This window comes from Marmota monax, unplaced genomic scaffold (assembly GCF_021218885.2).
Source record: "Marmota monax isolate L192 unplaced genomic scaffold, Marmota_monax_Labrador192_F-V1.1 WCK01_AAM20220418_F8-fsc00084, whole genome shotgun sequence".
Taxonomy (NCBI): Eukaryota; Metazoa; Chordata; class Mammalia; order Rodentia; family Sciuridae; genus Marmota; species Marmota monax.
In genome coordinates, this window is record NW_026694575.1 from 6,055,648 (window position 1) to 6,073,337 (window position 17,690).

The 17,690-nt window shown below is 50.9% G+C and overlaps 1 protein-coding gene across 4 annotated transcripts in view; it reads left to right on the forward strand.

Annotated features, from left to right (window-relative positions):
• Ranbp17 (RAN binding protein 17) overlaps positions 1-16,934 on the forward strand; it is a 290,787-nt gene extending 273,853 nt beyond the window's left edge. For 3 of the 4 annotated variants that reach the window (XM_046421366.2, XM_046421367.2, XM_058571830.1), the window contains 3 exons: positions 11,660-11,758; positions 13,707-13,834; positions 15,398-16,934. In XM_046421366.2, the coding sequence (XP_046277322.1) occupies positions 11,660-11,758; positions 13,707-13,834; positions 15,398-15,494 (324 nt within the window). In that variant the 3' untranslated portion in view covers positions 15,495-16,934. Of the gene's footprint in view, positions 1-11,659; positions 11,759-13,706; positions 13,835-15,397 lie in introns of those variants that run through there. The other variant, XR_006846527.2, reaches the window with a different exon arrangement.
• Positions 16,935-17,690: the final 756 nt, after the last annotated feature.

The window sequence follows — 17,690 nt, forward strand, 5'->3', positions numbered from 1 at the left end:
TTTTTCTCAAAAGGAAAATGCCCACTTTTGTACCTGTATGTGAAAAGTGTCCCCTCCAGAAGAGTTGCAGCCCTAGACTTCTTCACAAGGTGACTTGACTTTGAAAGTCATGGCTGCTGCTGTGGCCCCACCCACGGGTTCAGCCTTTGCTGAGGTTTTTTTCTGTGACAAGCATTCTCTGTTCACACCATGGCCTGGGGTGTGTGCAGAGTGGCTCCAGTCTTGACCCCAGAGTGACTTTTGTCTCACTTAGTCCTTCTGCATATGTCTGGCATGCAAGAAGGAGGTAAACCTGGTGATTCTTCCCATTCACAGGAGGCCTTCGTGTCTAATACCTCTTCCAGATCTCTAGCAGCCTGATGGACAGATAAGGTCAACATGGGGTTTCTGAACTCGAGACTCTAGGTCCATCGGCCCTAAGTGCATGGGAGCACTGTGCAGGCTCAAGGGTGAAATAACTTGCCCAAAGTCTCACGGCCACTAAAGAGTGGTGCCTAGGGCTGTGGTCTGTGTCTCCACAAAGGTCTCCAGGGTGGATGTTGGGAGGTGGGGCCTAGTGGAGCTTCTGTGGTTGCTGGGGGCAAGATGCAGTTTGCAGATAGATTGTTACAAAGGAGCAGTCCTGGTTCCCCTGCTGCCTGCTCCTGACTCAAGTGTGCGCCTTCCTCTGTGTGCATTCCTGCCATAATAATGTCACCCACCGTTCTGATCTTAGACTTCAGATACCCAAAACTGTAAGCTAAATGAAACCTGTTTTCCCCACACATGGCTTGCCTTGGGTATCTCCTCACAGTGACAAAAAGCAGACTCATTGACATTATCACCGAGGACTCTGTCTCTAGGCTCACAGTGTTCACCACACCAAGCTCCCTGGGCCACCCTACCCCTGCTCCTGGCATTTTTTCCTACCCCTTCACCCCATCAAGGGAGACAGCAGGACCGTAAATGGCAAGATTTCTCCTGCCTTCATATCTCTTACTGGCATTATGAATGCTAAGAGAAGCCCTTGAGGTTTTGAAGGAAGGGCACAGTATAATGTGAGGATTGGCTTCATGATGGCATAGTTTGTTCATTTTGCAGTTATGACTGGTTTTTCAGATAACCTGCAGAGCAAATCATGTGATTCCCAAAGTATATTTTTATGCCGGAGATGAGAATCTGACCTTCACATTCATTTCTCTCTCAGCTCTTAGAAAGTTAAGCGTGCAGTCGCCACAGAGGGGCCGTAGGTTAGGGGCGTGCAAGAAGGACCTCTTTGGTGTGATCTGATGTGAAGAACAGGGTAGAACGCAGTTCTCTGAACCTCTCGTGAGTTAAGCTGCCTTGTGCTTTGCACCCCAGAATTCTTGCTTGTTTGTTCTGTGTGTGTGTCATGCTGAGGAGAAGAGCAACTGAGTGCTCTCAGACTGCTGAAGTTCAGTCCTCCCTCCAAAGGTTTTTTTTGTTTTTTTTTTTTTAGTTTTTGGCGGACACAACATCTTTGTTTTTGAATGTGGTGCTGAGGATCGAACCCAAGCCTCACGCATGCCAAGCGAGCACACTACCACTTGAGCCACATCCCCAGCCCTCTCCAAAGGTTTTCATGGAAATGCTCTGTGTGTGTCGAGAGCTTGGTTTCACAGTGGTCAGAGCAGATGGGTTCTGCATCTAGCATGCAGACTGAATTCCAGTCAGGCCATTTCTGACTGTGTCCTTGGACTCATTACTTCACCTCTTTGAAGCTTACCATGGCAGTCGTGGAGTCCATGGGCTCCATGGAACTGGCCCAGTCAGACGGCTGAGCTGTCTGCTGCTGTGGGCTCCTGCCCAGATTCCCCAGGACTGTGATTGAGCCTCCCTGTGTGCTTTCTCCCCTGTCCGTCGCTCCCTGGGTGGACAGGGAGTGGTACCGTGGAGGAGGAAAACATTCTGGTCCATGCATACTTGATGAAGGTCCTGTGAAGGGACAGCATCCAGTAAACTACCAAGGATGGAAAGTGCCTGGAGAAGAATCTCTTGGGCCCCAAGGCAAGCCACCAGGAAGGAGGGCCTAGCCAGAGCTCTTTGGACGCCGCACTTAGCGTGGCATCTCACTTTAGATGGAACAGAGAAGTGCACTCAGGGCACCGAGAGCATCCATTAGAGATAAGTGCTTTCGGGATGCTTTCTCTGTGACCCTGCAGTCTGCAAGGAAGCGAGCTGGTGGGTGGCAGGGAGAGGGCAGTGTCTACCCAGGCTCCGCCAGCTCCCTGAGGCCAGGGAGGGCCACCTTCTGTTCCCCTCTGTCCCAGTGGGGCTGGACACAGGGTAGGAGGGCAGTGATTCTTTGAGCGGTGAATAAGCCTGAGAAATGAAAAGTAGGGGGAAAGAAGGGGGAAAGAGCGTTCCCAGTACAGGCAGGTGCTCCGTGGTGCGTGTCGCGAGTGTGCACCTGACACCTGAGAGGAGCTGGCAGTTGATAAGGCGGACTTGAGATATGCACAGGAGAGGTGACCTTTTGGATAACAAGAGATTCATGGTCCCCAGAGGCCCAGCCCAGTATGGCAACTAGAAAAGTCCCACCTAAGTAACTGAAGGACTCATCCCAAGAGGGAGCCCGCCCTTCCCCCTGTGCACCCTGTCATTTCCTCAGCCCGTGCATTAGACAGAGGCCGGAAACAAATTGACAGGCATCTGGAGGAAAGTACCTCAAGTGATTTAGGAGAATGGAAGGGCTGGCTTATGGGGCCAGATTAAAGAAGCTAAATATGTATAGCTTGCCTAAGTGACAACTAAATGGGGCACTGGATAAGTCTATAAATACTTGGAAGATGTACATGCCAAGGAGGAAAGGGAATTACTTAGCAGGGCACGGTGGCATATTGGCATAATGGGAGAATATTAAGAAAGGGAAAGCAGAGGCTGAACATCAATAAAAAGCTTCCTGACAAGGAGAACCATTTCTGACGGGGGACACTGAAGCTGTGCTGTAGGCCATGGGGAACAGTGGCATTGCAATTCCTCAAGGTATGGGCCACAGGGCCAGCACGGCAGGAGCAGGAGCCAGGCACATGGTGTGCTGCTTCTGGGGAGAACTCAGATGGCCTAGACCTCAGGGACAGACCGCAGCCCAGCACTGCCTCACTGCCAGAAAAACTGGCACATTTCCGTGACCTCACTTCCTGCAGGATAAAACCTGGTTCTCTAGCTCAGGGGCCAGCCGCCCAGCTCAGTGGCCTTGGCTCCCAGCAGCACTCCCACACCCTCTCCAGGGCACAGGGCTGCTCAGCCTTCCCCGTCCATTGCCAGACCTTTCACTCACCTGCCCTGCTTCCACCTGACCCCATGTCAGACTTCGCCTGTTCTCCACAGCAGATCGCGTCTCCCTCTCTGCAAAGCCCCTGCCCCTGCCCCACTGGCCTCTGTTTATGGAACTTATGACACTGTCCTGTCATTGTTTCTGTACTTTGGCTCCCAGGGATGGCACTGAGGCCCCATCACCTGTATGTCACCAGGGTCTGACACGGAGCCTGGCTAAAGCACACAGTGTGTGTCTGAATACCTGCAGGAGCAAGGATCTACTCCTGCACTCTCGGTCTGCTTCGTTCCTTGGGCCCCAAACATATTTATTAAGGGAAAAGAACTTCCACATCTAAGTAGCTTCTTTGAATCATCTTCCCAGCCTCTTGGCCAGCACTTTTGTGGCCATTTAGACAACTCTAAATAGGAGCCCTCCAGCCTGGATGGCAACGTGCCCTCCCCTGTGGTTTAAATGTAAACACTTTAGTGGAAAATGCTTTTGAGGGGCCCAATGAATTGTCGACAAAAATACTTCTTTTCTCTCCACAAAAACATTTTGAATATAAGTAAAAGAATCCTCCACTGGTGGCTGATGAATATTTTTAGGTCCATTTACCCGCGTCCCTTCAGGAAGTCAGGGGAAATGATGTGACAGAAGCAGTGAGGCGTGGACCCTCCTCCCTGGGCATGGTGTCTTTGTGCAGGAGGGGCCCGCCTGCATGTGGTCTGGGGTGGATGGGACTCCTGGATGTTGGCCACTGCAGCCTCGATGTGGATGGCCGCAGTCCGAGCTTCCCCATCATTAGTGTCTGTGGGCGTGGCCAGCGCTGTCAGGGTCTGCGCACGTGCCCTGAGCGGCTCCCTTCCTTTGCCAGGTGATCCCACAGTTGACCTATTGCCTGTTGGACCACTGAGCAATGGGACCCTCCACTGTGGGTGGCATTTCTGAGGCCCTCCTCTCACTGGGCACTCTTGACATTCCAGATCTGTCGCAGCTGCAGTGTCATTGTCTGTCTTAGAAGGAGTTCACTGAGGGGAAGACAGGGTGTATCCTCAAGGATCCGGCTGGTCCTCATCCCTTGCCCACTGAACTGTGGCTGTGGTATCTGGCGGGCTTCAGGGCTGACCTGGAGTCACATTCTCCAGAACCTCATCAATGCCTCGTTTTCTAAATGGCGGACCTCATCATCCCACCTGACCCTTAAAAATCCTTTGAAGGCTGCTGCTCTGGGTGTCCTTCTCAGACCCGTGGCATACAAGCCCGTTCATAGCCTGGACCTGCCCAGTCTTCTCCCTTCACCCTTCACTCTATTCTCTGCTGCTCCAAAGCCTCCTGTTCGGGGGTTATTCATTCCTTAAACATGTCTGGGTCTCCTGGGCCTTTTCTCATTTTACTTCCTCTTCCTAATATATCCTCCTTCCTGTGTAAGGCTATATGCCTTGGGGTGTTTTTGTTTGGTTTGGTTTTGGTTTGGTTTTTTTGGACTGGAGATTAAACCCAGGGGCTCTCTAACACTAAGCTGTATCTATCCCCAACCTTTTATTATCATTCTTACTTTAAGATAGGGTCCCCCTAAGTTGTTGAGGCTGGCCTCAAACTTGTGATCCTCTTGCCTCAGCTTCCCAAGTCTCTAGGAGAATAGGCATGCACCACCACACCTGGTTTTTGTGTACCTTTTTAAGACTCAACTGTCACCTCTTCTGTGCACAGACTGGTCCTTTTAGACATAACACTGGTACTTGTGCTGGTCTCTCTCAAGCTTGCACACATCTGCTAGTTCAGAAACCCTCTGAGGCTGAAGGTTCTAGAATGTGACTCTGTCGTTTAGGCAGTACAGCATCACTTGAATAAAAATTAGGAAAAAACAGTCTTGGAGTAGAAAGCCATTCCACAACATAGAGGTTTCGTCAACATTCCTACCCAAAGGAAATTTGGAGGGCATTTTGGACAAATCATGCTTAATTTTGACATCAAAATGAAAAGTTTTCTGTTTGATGTTGGCAAACTAGGAGTGAGAAAGAGTTTCCCAAAGAGTGCTGAGTGGCAAACCCTGTAGCCTTCCAGTCCCAGGTTTTCTGGTTTATTTTAATGCAGCAAGCTGCTTGATGAGATCTGCAGCCACTTGAAATATGATTTACCACTCTTAAAAAGTTTCAAATGGATAATGAAGATTCAAGAACGAAGCTCACAGTGTGGTGCAGTCAGTTTTGTTGCTCTGCTCTGCAGTACATCTCTGCCACTGAAATGAATTATTTATTATAATTTATCTCACCCCTAGAAAATAAAACTGTTTTCATCGTGATGTGCTGTAACACTCAGAATAGGCACGTTACACAGAGTCCTCTCAATTAATTAATCCTGAAGTTCCATTCTAACTTTATCTTCTTTCTTACAAGCTGGGAGACTGGCAGGTAATTCTTTCCTCAATAAACCATGATTAAAATGAATGTTTTGAGAACTAGGGGTAAAGTTGATAATGGAGAAAACTGAAAGAACAGCAAAACTGGGTTGTGTTTTTCCTTAGATTTTATATTGAGTGGAAGGGGCAATTTATCACTCAGAGGAAGGAGGAGGTGGCAGGGTGTAGCTGGTGCAGACGTGGACACAGGCAGGCCCAGGCCCCTGCATACCAGGCCAGGGCACCTGGGAGGGAGCAGCCCTCGATTCTCACATTAGAGCCATGCAGGCAGGGCCCCCAAGTGATTCCAGGGGAGAGGAGGATGGACTGACAGCAGCCATGTTTCTTTAAAAAGAGAGGCTCACCTCATCTTGCATTTCTTTTTCATTTAAAATGCTAAATACTTCTACTCGGAGGCTGCGCAGACACTGTGAACATGTGGGAACGTGCTTAATATGTACCGATATTTTAAAATCTGATGTAACTTAGATGGTGGAGCCTAGTTAATCCAGGCAGGAAAACATAACTAAATATGTGGTATTTGTCCATAACATTCATTCTTTATAGCATTCCACTAACATCACCCAGGTAGACAGCAAACGAAGAGAACAATTGATTCCTTTTCCCCAAAGATGACTGGTATCTAATTTGAGCGGGATCACATTTCAATATCATAGCTGTGCACAAGGCCTTGGGAGCAGCTTGGTAATGACAGAAACTTCCTGACTTCTGCAGCACTGGACCTGGGAGCTTCTCCTCTACGGTAGCATCAGACTCACCCAGTCCCCAACTTCCAACCCCAGCATAGAGCTCTGGGGAAAGTGCTGTGGAGATGGGGGCAGTCCTCTGCCTCTCCACATCCTGCTGCACCGCCCAGGCCACTGTGTTGTGTGGCACTGCTGTCAGAGCCACCGTCACTGGCCTCCAAGGGGGTCAGAGGATTCCTGAGACAGAAGCAGCTCTGAGAATTGATTCCCTTCTTATTGGCTGTGCTTAAAACACCACCACTTCATTGCCTCAAAAGCAAGGACAGTCTCTCTTGGACAGAGGCACAGAATGTGGTCACTGCACGGGATTTCAGATGGAAGGGCCTCATCTGCAACGCGTACCTCCCCTGGCATGGCCCTGGTCCTCCTGTCTATTCTGCCTCCCACTCACCCAAGGTCTAGCCACAGAAGGCTTTTAATTTGATCTTTCACCTTTTCTTTGGTCTGTCTTTCCTCTACCTAAACCGGAGCCTCTTTCTCCGCCCTTTGGACAAAGCAGATTACTCTGGCCATTTTCCAGTCCCATTTTCTGATCAACAGGCAAGAAATTTTTAATACAACAAAACATGAAGCAGCTCTAAGCACTGAGTCTGGGCAGGGGTGGGGAGAGCTGGAGCATCCGTCGCACACTGAGACTCATCCCCTGTAGGACCGTGTTGACATCGCCCCTTCAGGCTCAGTGTTGTCTGTATGGTACAGATGGAAAGCAGAAAAGAGGAGTTGTGATTGTGTCACCTATTTTTTCCAACTTTACGGAATATATTTAGTCACATTATTCAGCTTGAAAATTAATAATGGGCAGTGTTCACTTTATAGGGAGTGTATAGCTCAGAAGAAATTAGCTTAACTTACCGATGTTTTCTGTGGTGTTAAATTGCTTCGTATGTGGTACCATTGGTGGGAGGGAAATCATTATTTTTATAAAGATGTTCAATGAACCATTTTCCAGAGACAGTCTATTAATTTAAGTCTACTGCTCTTTACCTGGAGAGTCTGAAAATACGTTAACCAAATTTGTAACAGCTTTAGGTGGGAGGCAGGAAGGTCTGCTGAGAGCTCTCCAGCAGCCGTGGCCCTGGATTCTAATCGCAGGAATTGCAGCAGCTGCCTGGCTCATTGGCAGGTGGCGCAGTGGCTGTGTAGAGGAGGTCCACCTGGCCACATGCCACAAGTGGAAGAGTAACCGTGTCCAGGAAGGAGCCTTCATCCCACACCATCATTACCCCCAGAGACGGTGGGCCTCCATCACCACTGGTCTCACCACTGAGGTGGCAGGCAGCAGACGAGTGTGAGGGACCCACATTCTGGTAGCTACAGCTGCCTGAGCAAGCTACTCCTACAGGAGCCTTCGGACCCTTGTCTATGAAGGGGGAGATGGTGCTTCCTTCCCAGGGTGAGTGAAAGACTAGCAACAGCGCCCAACACCCCACAAATGCTGACTAGATAGAAAGGAAGTCAGTGCTCAGACTCCACAGAGGACAGCTTTCATGATCAGTAGAGGGTCAAAAACTCTTCAGGCACAGCTGACTCTTACGGAAGTCTTGTCCTTAGAGAAGGTGGCCGTACTCAGCTTTTGGCCTTGGTGACCTGAAAGCCCCAACAGAAACTCTCTCCCTGGGAGCTGCTTGCTCTAGGGACGACATGGCTCAGAAGAGTTTTCAGCCTCTGCACACAAAGCACGAGTCTCGGAAATGAGCAGCATACCTGTTCAGACATTTCACCGTTTCCAGTTCCAATCCCAGATGGAGGCCAGAGCGTCTCCATCTTCTGCAGTGCCCAGGCGGGCTCTTCAGCTGTTCATGCCTTAGCTTGATAAGTCGTTCGTCCTTTCTCATTCTTTCATTTGTCCCTTTATGTAGTCACCATTTCATTTAGTAGCTATTCTTAAGCCTCTGATGTGTGCCAGATGCCAGATTAGGCACTAGGGATGCGGTGAGAAAGTCCTGGTGTCCCAGCCACTGGTCTCTGCCCCTGGGCAGCCATCCCCCAGCATGTGCTCGAGGCCGCTTTCTCTGTTCTCTTCTGCTCCCCCTGCCTCTGCTCACTTCTCCGCAGCCATCCTTCCCTAGGCCCCATGAGCATCGCCTTCCTGAGGAAAGTACATGCTGTGGCAGTAAAGTCAACTTCACAGCTTGTTCAAAGCACAGCTTCGCTTATTCTGTCTCAGCAGGAGAGGGAGCAGGACACATTGGAAGGGAGAACATTTCGTCACTCTTGCTGTGGACAAAGTGTGGCCTGGTGGGTTCGGGCAGGGAAGTCCACCCAGTGGCTTTTGCCCCTGCCTTCTGGCTCACTAGGGTCGAGCCAGAGAGGAGTTGGGGGTGGAGCAGGTGTATACAGAACATTGCTTTGTAGATGATTACAGGTTTAAAGAAGAGAGTCACTGTCATTCAGAATCCACACTGTTACATAGGCAAATAGGGATGCTTTCTAGACTGCTACCTGCAGTTCACAGTGAGGCTGGCTCATTGTGAGGAGGCCGAAATCCCGTGGATCTACCCCTAACCAAGACAGGAGCCACAGATCCCAGTGGACGAGGCCGGAGGGGTAGCTGCAGTTGCAGTAAGGGAGAGTCATGTAGAATGCCTATTCTGTGACAGGCTCATTGAAAAATGCTGACTAGATAAGAAAGGAAGTCAGTGCTCAGAGCAGCCTTCAAAGATGTTGTCAGAGTCCTTGTTTTATATGTAAGGATATAAAAACTCAGAAACTCTCCCAATGCCACGTGTCATGTGCAACATGGCAGAGCCATACTTGGGCTGAATTCTGACTGATGCAAAGCCGTGCATGCCACATCATGTTGGTCTCTGTTCATGGAGAAGTTTCCTGCAGACTCCTGCCAGAGCCCCTGAGGACAAAGGAGGAGGATAAAGAGGCTCCCCAGGTGTGCGCAGAGTGGTTTTCTTGAGCAGACCAAGCCACACAGCTCCCCTTCCCTCACCGGTGCCCGCGCTTTGGCCAAGCTGCTGCCTAGGGTAACAGCAGCGGGTAAGGCGTGCAGTTTGGACAGAGGCCCCAGGAAACGTTGCCAGGGCTGGGCAGACCTGAAGTGACCATCCCAGCCATACCTTCAGAAGTTGGGAGATGTCACTCCAGCTCTCGTGGCCCTTCCTGTGCTTGAGATTGAGGGGCCTGGGGTGGGGTGGGCAGGTGCGGAGTTGCCCAGAGAGCTCTCCATTCCGTGTCCCCTCCGTCATGTCCTTAGCCACAGAGGACTCCCATGGGGACTGCACAGCACCGCAGAGGGCCCTTCCACATGCAGAGTTCTTCCATGTGGGGGGAAATCAGAGAACCCAGATTCCAAAGGAGTTTTCCCCCGTAACTTGACTTGAGAATTATTAGAAAAATAATTCTGGAAAGGGCTGCCACGTCAATGCCATTCACGCAGATTGCTTGCTACTTTACATATTTCCAGAAAAGTAAAAAAAAGGGAAAAAATCATCCATTTTAGCCAACTTTATTTTTAGAAAAGTATTTTATTCAAACATCCCCTTACTTATTACAGACATAAATACATGCATTCAGACAAATGAATCCACCGGAGGCCCATATAAAGTAATTGGCACATCGCTTCAGGATGCTTTGTCAGTTACTGGAGGAATTTGGTGCCTCCAACTTTAATCTTCTCCATTAAAATATCCATTCTGCCTTCAGATTGTGAAGCCCATAATATTTTAGACTGTCTCCACGGATCTGTTAGTTTTGCTTGTCAATTTAATTTGTGGTTCTGTGACTGGGTGGTTGTTAGCTGTGCATGGAAACATGGCATCTGCAAATCCTGATGGGCGTGCGGGCTCGGGCCCCAGCCTCTCTCCAGGAGACTGGACACACAGCAGACTGGAGTGGCAGCGGCACGTGCAGCCCGCCTAATGACAGTGGTGGTGTGTTGTGGCTGGCGCCGCCAAGGGCTTCAGAGACATTCCTGGGCTATGGACAGTGCTGCTCACTCCTCGTGTTACATCTTATCCCAACTGCCTCTTGATCCTCAGCCTCCTTGTGCTGGATCACTGCTTCCCTCTTCAGAGTTAATGATGCTGAGACACAAGATCACAGAGAAGATCGAATTGCAGAAAGTTCCAGAAGTCAGAAGCCAGTGTTTCAAAGGAAGCCAAGTCACCAAAGCCCATATGTGGTTGCCTTGCCACCTAATTGCCACTTTCCCTACCCCTTTGGGAAAAAGAGATCTAGAGCTGTGGGAGCAGAAGGGCCCAGGGGAGACGGAGCTGGAGAAGCAAGGACTGTGGTCAGCTCTACGTGATGCCCGGACTATCCCAGCAGCCTCCCCGGGCTCCTCTGCAGGGTCACCTCTCAGAGCATGTTTTGCACATCTGCAGGGGGACCTTTCTTACCCACAGATCTGGGTGAAGTTCAGCTCCTCTATGTGGTCTTCCAGCCTGACCCCGGGTCTCACTTCTGCTTGCCTCTCCTCCCGGCACACGAATCCCTCGCCATCACAGAAGCCATTGTGCTCAGTCCAGCGCTCCTGCTTTCTACTTCTCTCTCTGTGCTTAAACACATTGTTGATGACCTCCTTAAAGGCTGCCTCCACCCTGGAGGCCCCTGACTTCTCAAGGACAGAGGCAGCCTCCCTCCACGGGCCACAGCACTTTGCTCCGCCTGGTTCCTGTTGTCTATCTGGGCAGCCTTCCCCATGAGGGTCGCCCCTTGGGTGCAGGGGTTGTGGAGACACCATTCTTCTCTCCACCTCCCGCGTGTCTCTCAGACTTTGCATAGAAGAGAATGGATAAGTGTGTGTGTGTGTGTGTGTGTGTAGGAGAAAATGGAGAGTGGAGAACCCCGAAGGAAGAAGGGTTAAGAAGCGTTAGCAAGCTGAGCCAGCAGGAAACATGACATTCCAAGGTCAGATGGAATGTGTCCCGTTCTTCTGTCCCCGAGAGGAGCTATGGAAAAACATCACCCCTCCATAACATGACCTGTTAAGTGAAATGAGAGGTGAGCTAGGCCTGTGTATCAGGGTTGAGAAGCACAGACTAACCCTCTTGGCTCCGTGGCTTGATTTCTGCCCTCCCAGAAGGCCCTCAGTAAGCTTTTGGTGGTGGAGACTTGCTCACAGGCAGGGGTTTTGCCAAGAGTTCCTACAGGCAGCCTCCTAGGCACCTGGAGTCAAAGCTGTCTGGCCAGGAAGAGCCTCCTGGCTCTAGCAAGATGGAGTACATTAAAGGCCTGGGGTTCAGGGGGGCTCTGGGCCAATCTCTGTGGGACTCTGTCTTGTAGATGATGTCTGTCCTCATGAACACCATTGTCTTTGAAGACTGTCGGAATCAGTGGTCGGTATCCAGGCCTCTCCTGGGGCTTATCCTGCTCAATGAGAAGGTGAGTGTGGCTACAGGAGGTCCATGGGGGTTGGGGGTAGTCCCTGGGAGGAGAGGAAAGCCATCCTCCAGGCTTAGCTATGTCAGTAAGGGCAGGAGCAGAGCCATCTGAGTGTGCTAGGACCTTGACAGCTCATAGCAAGGCCTCTGCCCCCAGGAGGGCCTTCCCCAGAGGCCTTGGGTCTTCAGTTGAACAGAGGCACCCTGTGAGTGAGGTGGATGGTTTGCTCAGGAGTGCTTCGGGTCCCCTCCCCTTCCTCTCTCATCACAGGGGAAATCTGAGCATCAGCCCCTTTGCCTCCTGGGCCTGGGCCCTCTTTTATGCTTAGGATCCCAGTGCCCTGGGTGGTGGCAGCAGAGATGTGTTCATAGAGCCCACGCCCTTGGTAAGGGAACGCAGTCTGCAGCTCTGAAGCACACAGCCTCCCTGGGCCACCTCCTGCCACTCCAGCTTCCTCCTGAACCCGCCTGCTCCCCGCAGTCAGTGGGAACAGTACATTACTGCTTGGGAGAATGAATTGTCCATACAATAAGACAGTACTGGGGAAAGGAGCAGGAGATTAGAGGCAGCCGCATACATTAAAATTCAAACTAAAATCCCAGCCTTGGAAGGAAACTAATAGAAGAAGAAAATATATCAAAAAGAGCAGAGCTGTCCCATCATTCACCTGTGCTGAAGCAGCCAATTTTAGCCACATTCAATAGCACTGTCATTCATCTTCCCTCAGTGTTATTGTGATTTAAATCCAAGCTCTATAAAAGAGAGCAGTTCTTTTAAAATGATTGAGAGGGAATAAGGGCAAATTCAGTGTTTAGAAAAAGCTTATGACATCACAATATTATACTTTACTGATGGAGGCAATATTTCATGGTTTGGGATGAAAAACTAATAATTTTCTATTTGGTGTGAGTCACTGCATCATTATAAGAGGGAAAAATAAGTAGTTTTGTGCATTCCCGATCTTGTTCAGGAAGGCATTGTGGTTTGAGTGTGATGCCTCTGATATATAGTATTTAAGTATTAGTCTGACTACATATTAATTATGTGTGTTTCTGATGTGAGCTATTTTAATGTATGATGGAAATTAAATACCATGTTGCTTGGGCTTGGGAGGGTGAACACATGCCTGGCAAAACGTGGTCTTTGTGCTGAAATTACGTCCTTTGCAATGATCAGGAGCTATGCTCGGCCTTCGAGCTGTTTGTATAAAAGCCCACAGACCCGGGACAGAGAAGAAGGGGCTGGGTAGATATTTGTGAGAGGGTTAGACAGATTGTTTTCCTTAGTGCCAGTAGTCTCTCCTAGAGCTCAGCAAAGCCTCTAATCCCCTGCCTCAGCCCAGCACACCCATTCTAATGCACAAGCACAGAGACTTGGAACACAGCCCCAAGGCGTTGGAGCAGTGATTTTCTGTAGCCAGAGGACAATAAGGCCTAAGGGGAGACCCTTGGCCCTTCCTTCAGTCACCCATGTCACCCAAAGTGCTTGTGGCTAAGGTCTTCCTCTCAGCCTGGGCCCTTCCTCTCAGCCCGGGCCCTTCCTCTCAGCCCCTCTGTGATGCCTGGAGATGAGCTGGGGAAGACCTGGGTCAGTCTCCCCATAGCGGTCAAGGGCTCAGCCTGAGCAGTGACAATGGAAAAATTAGGCCAGCAGAGTTTGTTGTTGTTTTGTAGTGCTGGGAATTGACCCAGGACCTCCCAAGCCAGGCAGATACTCTGCCACTGAGCCGCATCCCCAGCCCCCCAGCAAGAGACAGAGATTTTTGTGAGCAGGGACAGTGCTGTCCCCATCTGGGAATGTGTCTGTGCCGAGGTTTGCTCTCAGGGTTAGATTTTAATACAGACCCAGACGAAAACTCTTGAGCTTAGCAGGCCGAAAGGATCCGAGTGGTCCTGGCCCTCCCACACAGCTCAGAGTGACAGCCCTGACGTGCTTCTGTCTTTAACAGCATTTCAGTGAACTTCGAGCAAGTCTGATAAACAGCCAGCCTCTCCCCAAGCAGGAAGTCCTTGCCCAGTGCTTCAGGAACTTGATGGAAGGAGTGGAGCAGAACCTGTCCATCAAGAACAGAGACAGGTGAGCACTGTCCAGTAGGGCATCTCAGAGAGGCCGATGACAGGCTTGTTGAGAATCATGACAATGTGCTTAACTTAACACACATGTTGACATGGGTTTTCTGTTACACCTGGTGACCCTGAGCCAGCTCAGTTCCCTTCAGAGCACGTGACTGCTGTTTGCTTTCTTCCAAACAAAGTGCCAGGAATCACACAAAGATGCAGAGATGAATGAAAACAGCCCTTGACTTTAGTTTCTAACCCAACAGGAGAGAGAAGAAAAATAACTATAATTGGAAAGTTGAACAGGAGAGCTCAAAGCCGCCAGGAGGATGAGGGGAGGCTTCCTAGGGCTGGAACAAGCACAGGCCCCGAGGCCAGACCGCAGACCCCAGTTAAATGTGATCCCTGCCCCTGTAGGCCGTGTGGCAAAGGCCAGTAAAATTGGGCCCATGACCATCGACTCTGGGGCTTAAGTGGCAGGATGTAGTAACAGTGGAACGTGGGCAGGTGACCTGCGGCAGTTGTAGGTTCCCTCTGCCTGTCCTTGCCAGTGAGATCTAAATAGGAGGAGCTGAACCCACCGCCGAGGCTGCACGTGCCCATTCGTTCATTCGTTTAGTTCACAAACCTTGACTGGGCTGCTGCGTGCAGACTGGGGCGTGCCCGTGGGCACCAGGTGGTCCTGGGGCTGGCCCTCTGGTGGAAGACATGGACAGCAGCCCTTGAGAGGGGAAGAGAGTGTGTTCAGGGGAAAGCTGCCTGCGCCACCTTCATGATTGTGGCCTTGGAGTGCCTGTCCTCAGTCATCCGCCAGCAGTGCACTGTGGCCACCAGCCTGGCCTCAGTAACACAGGGCCAGGTCAGGTGGGACGTGTGACCGGTCCCCTGACCTTGCGCTGCACCGAGAGAGCTGATGAAAGGAGGAGAGCCTGAGTGCCTCTGGGGAGGCTCCTTCGCCTGGACTGAGCTGCTCTGGAGTGGCATTGGGCAGCCCTTGGGTTCAGGAGAACAGGCCTTTGCAGGGAGTTTTCCTCAGACCTGCCGCTGTGTTGGGGTCTTGGGGACATTGCCTCAGCCAGCTCGATCAATCCTCAGCTCCACAGTCCCTCCAAGTAGCTCTCATACTGGGCACCAAGAGGAGACATCAGGCATTCACCCAGGGTCCCCCACCTCGCAGGAGGGGGAGCCTGGGTTTGAACTCAGGCAGTCAACCCAGGGCCCCCTCTTTTTCAACCACCGCTTTCAGTTTCCCTTCTGTAAACTGGGGGTACTCACCTACCTGTGGAGAGACTTGTGATTACATGCGTTCCTGTGTAAGCTCCATCCAGCTCCTGGCACCTAAACTTTCGTCCCTTTCTTTATATTCTCTGCCGCGCTATGGAGTTGGGTTTTTAACAAATGTTTTGAATAGTAGGACCACAGGCATGCACGCCGCCCAGCAGTCAGTGGGTCTGGCGGCAGCCCTTGTTTTCCAGCAGGATCAAGTGGTGGGTGCTGCTGGTGGAGCAGCGATGGCAGGGGGTGGCTGGGCAGAGCCCAGCAGCACAGGGAGCCTCCTTCTGACTGCTGCTTCTCTCTGCAGGTTCACCCAGAACCTCTCTGTCTTCAGAAGAGATGTGGCAGAGGCCCTGCGCTGCGATGGCCACACAGAACCGTGCAGCCTGGACATGATGAGCTGACCCGAGTCCTGCCGGGTGCCGAGCAGTCTACCAGGACAGCAGCGCTGGCTGGCCCAGGGGGATCTGGTTTTCAAAACAAATGACAGACTCCCTCCCTTTTTATAAGTCTCGCCTAATTACACAAATTTATAACAGTACACACGCAGTGTAAATTCGGTCTTTGCTCTGACAAAGCAAAACATGTTCAGTCTTTCTGCCGAGAGCGTTCTCCGCCCTCACAGTGCTCTGAAAGGGCATAGAGCGATATTTAACCAAAGAGCCTAATAACCCAGGTTTGCCTAGCCTTGCACTCGGCGATGGTTCTACAGTCAAGGCCGTCAGCGTGTTGGTGATGCAGACTTCAGTGCGGATCCTGCATTGAGACAAATGCCACTTAAACCTGTGAAATTAGTAGTTTGCTTTGTGTCTACAAGAAGCCGCTTTGGGGACTCTGGGCTGTTTAGAAGGAGCCTCCCCCAGGAGCTGCAGGCTCTGCCCCCGCAGCCTCCAATAGAGCTGAGAGACACTAACACAATTAAACGACTCACAAACAATGCCTGCCATCACTGGCACGCATCTGAGTGGTTGAGTCTAGAGTTAAGCTGTGCGGCTGCAGGGGGGTCTTCAGGAGGAGTCTGGTAGGCCCTGGAAGAAGTTCCGGTCCAGCAGCACCTGGCCTTCTGGCTCCCTTTAGTTTTTAAGAGAAGCTCAAGGAACTCAAATATAATATTTGGAGCAGCTCTACTTTCTTGGGCCGCCCAAAACAGTTCTAGGTGCTACAGTTGAGGTTTTGCGGAGCACACCTGTTCCCATCCCTTCACACAGACCCGCACTGCTGGGGGACTGCGACTCAGTCCAGCCCAGAGGTGCAGAGGGCCTGCTCAGCCTGCCACTGCGCAACCAGGCTATTAATTTGAGCTCACCACTGTCAGATGGTGTTTGTGTCTCACTGCTCTGTCCATGGTTCAGGCGTATAATAAATACGGTGCCCTTTGTTTCTGATAAGACATGAAAGGTCGGCCTTACTGTTGAGCAAGCAGTCATCCACAGGCTCCTGTTGTAATCTCATTTCTCAGACTAGTGTGTCTCAACCCTTCTTGGTAGTTGAGCTTTGCAACAGGCCTGTCATATGAAAGCGCAGTCGTCCACGTTTAGCTCAAAGTGTTCATCTTCCCTGTGGAGGAAGTCGGAAAACTGTTACTGGTGGGATTCCTTCCAGTGTTTGATGGATAAAGAAGCTGGGGCCTTACTCTGTTTTCCTTGAGAAGTCGAATTCTGGACTCTATAAACCTCAGCGGTCAAGAGAAGTTGACAAGGATTCCTGTTTCTTGGAGGCTTGTAACTGCACTAGTCCCACAAAGATGCATCCTAGAAGCCTCATCCCATTCAGCACTGTTTTCTTTACAAATGTCTGGGATCCAAAAGCACTATATTGTTTGCATTAAAATGTTCACAAGAAAATGATAATGTGCACTCGCTTCTCTTTACCACACTGCTGGGTTCCGGGGGTTCCGTGGCAGGTGAGGAGGGCTGTCTACTTGGCCTTGGGGGGGGGGGGGGGCGCTCCCACCACTGACATCAGCAGGGCCTGGTCGTGGTTCTGGGCTTGGAGCAGTGGCTTGTGAAGCACACATGGGCAGCGTGCACAGCAAGGGGACACACTTGGGGAGCCCTTGATGCGTCTCCCTTAGTCCTTGTCACAGCCTATAAAGGTGGCAGCTTTGGCCCCACTGTGCAGACATGGAAACTGAGGCTCAGAGATCATTTGTGGGTTACAGAAGTCACACAGGCAGAACCTGAACCCAGATCTGCCTCACCCCAAAGGAATCCCTGGCCTCTTCCAACGGTGAACGAACCCACTTAATATTTAGGCCCATTTCCATTTGCTTTTCAAAATTTCTGTTGTTAAATAACAAATTACTCAATAACTTAGTGTTTTAAAATAATTTTTATTGCCTCACAGTTCCTGCAAGTCAGGAATCAGTGGCTGGTTCCCTGGCTCCTGTTCTCTTGGTTATCAGCCATGCCTCCCGCTCTCCGGCCTGCTAGCAGGAGCCAGATCCTCCAGGGATGCTCCCAGCCTGCCATCTCCCTTCACTGGAGGCCTTTTATCACCTGGTCACTGGGTTCAGCTAGGCCCAGGGGAGGGCTCACAAAGGCAGGCCGGGGTCCCAGAAAACCTGTTCAGAGCCATCTGCCGTGGCTCCCACCAGGCCC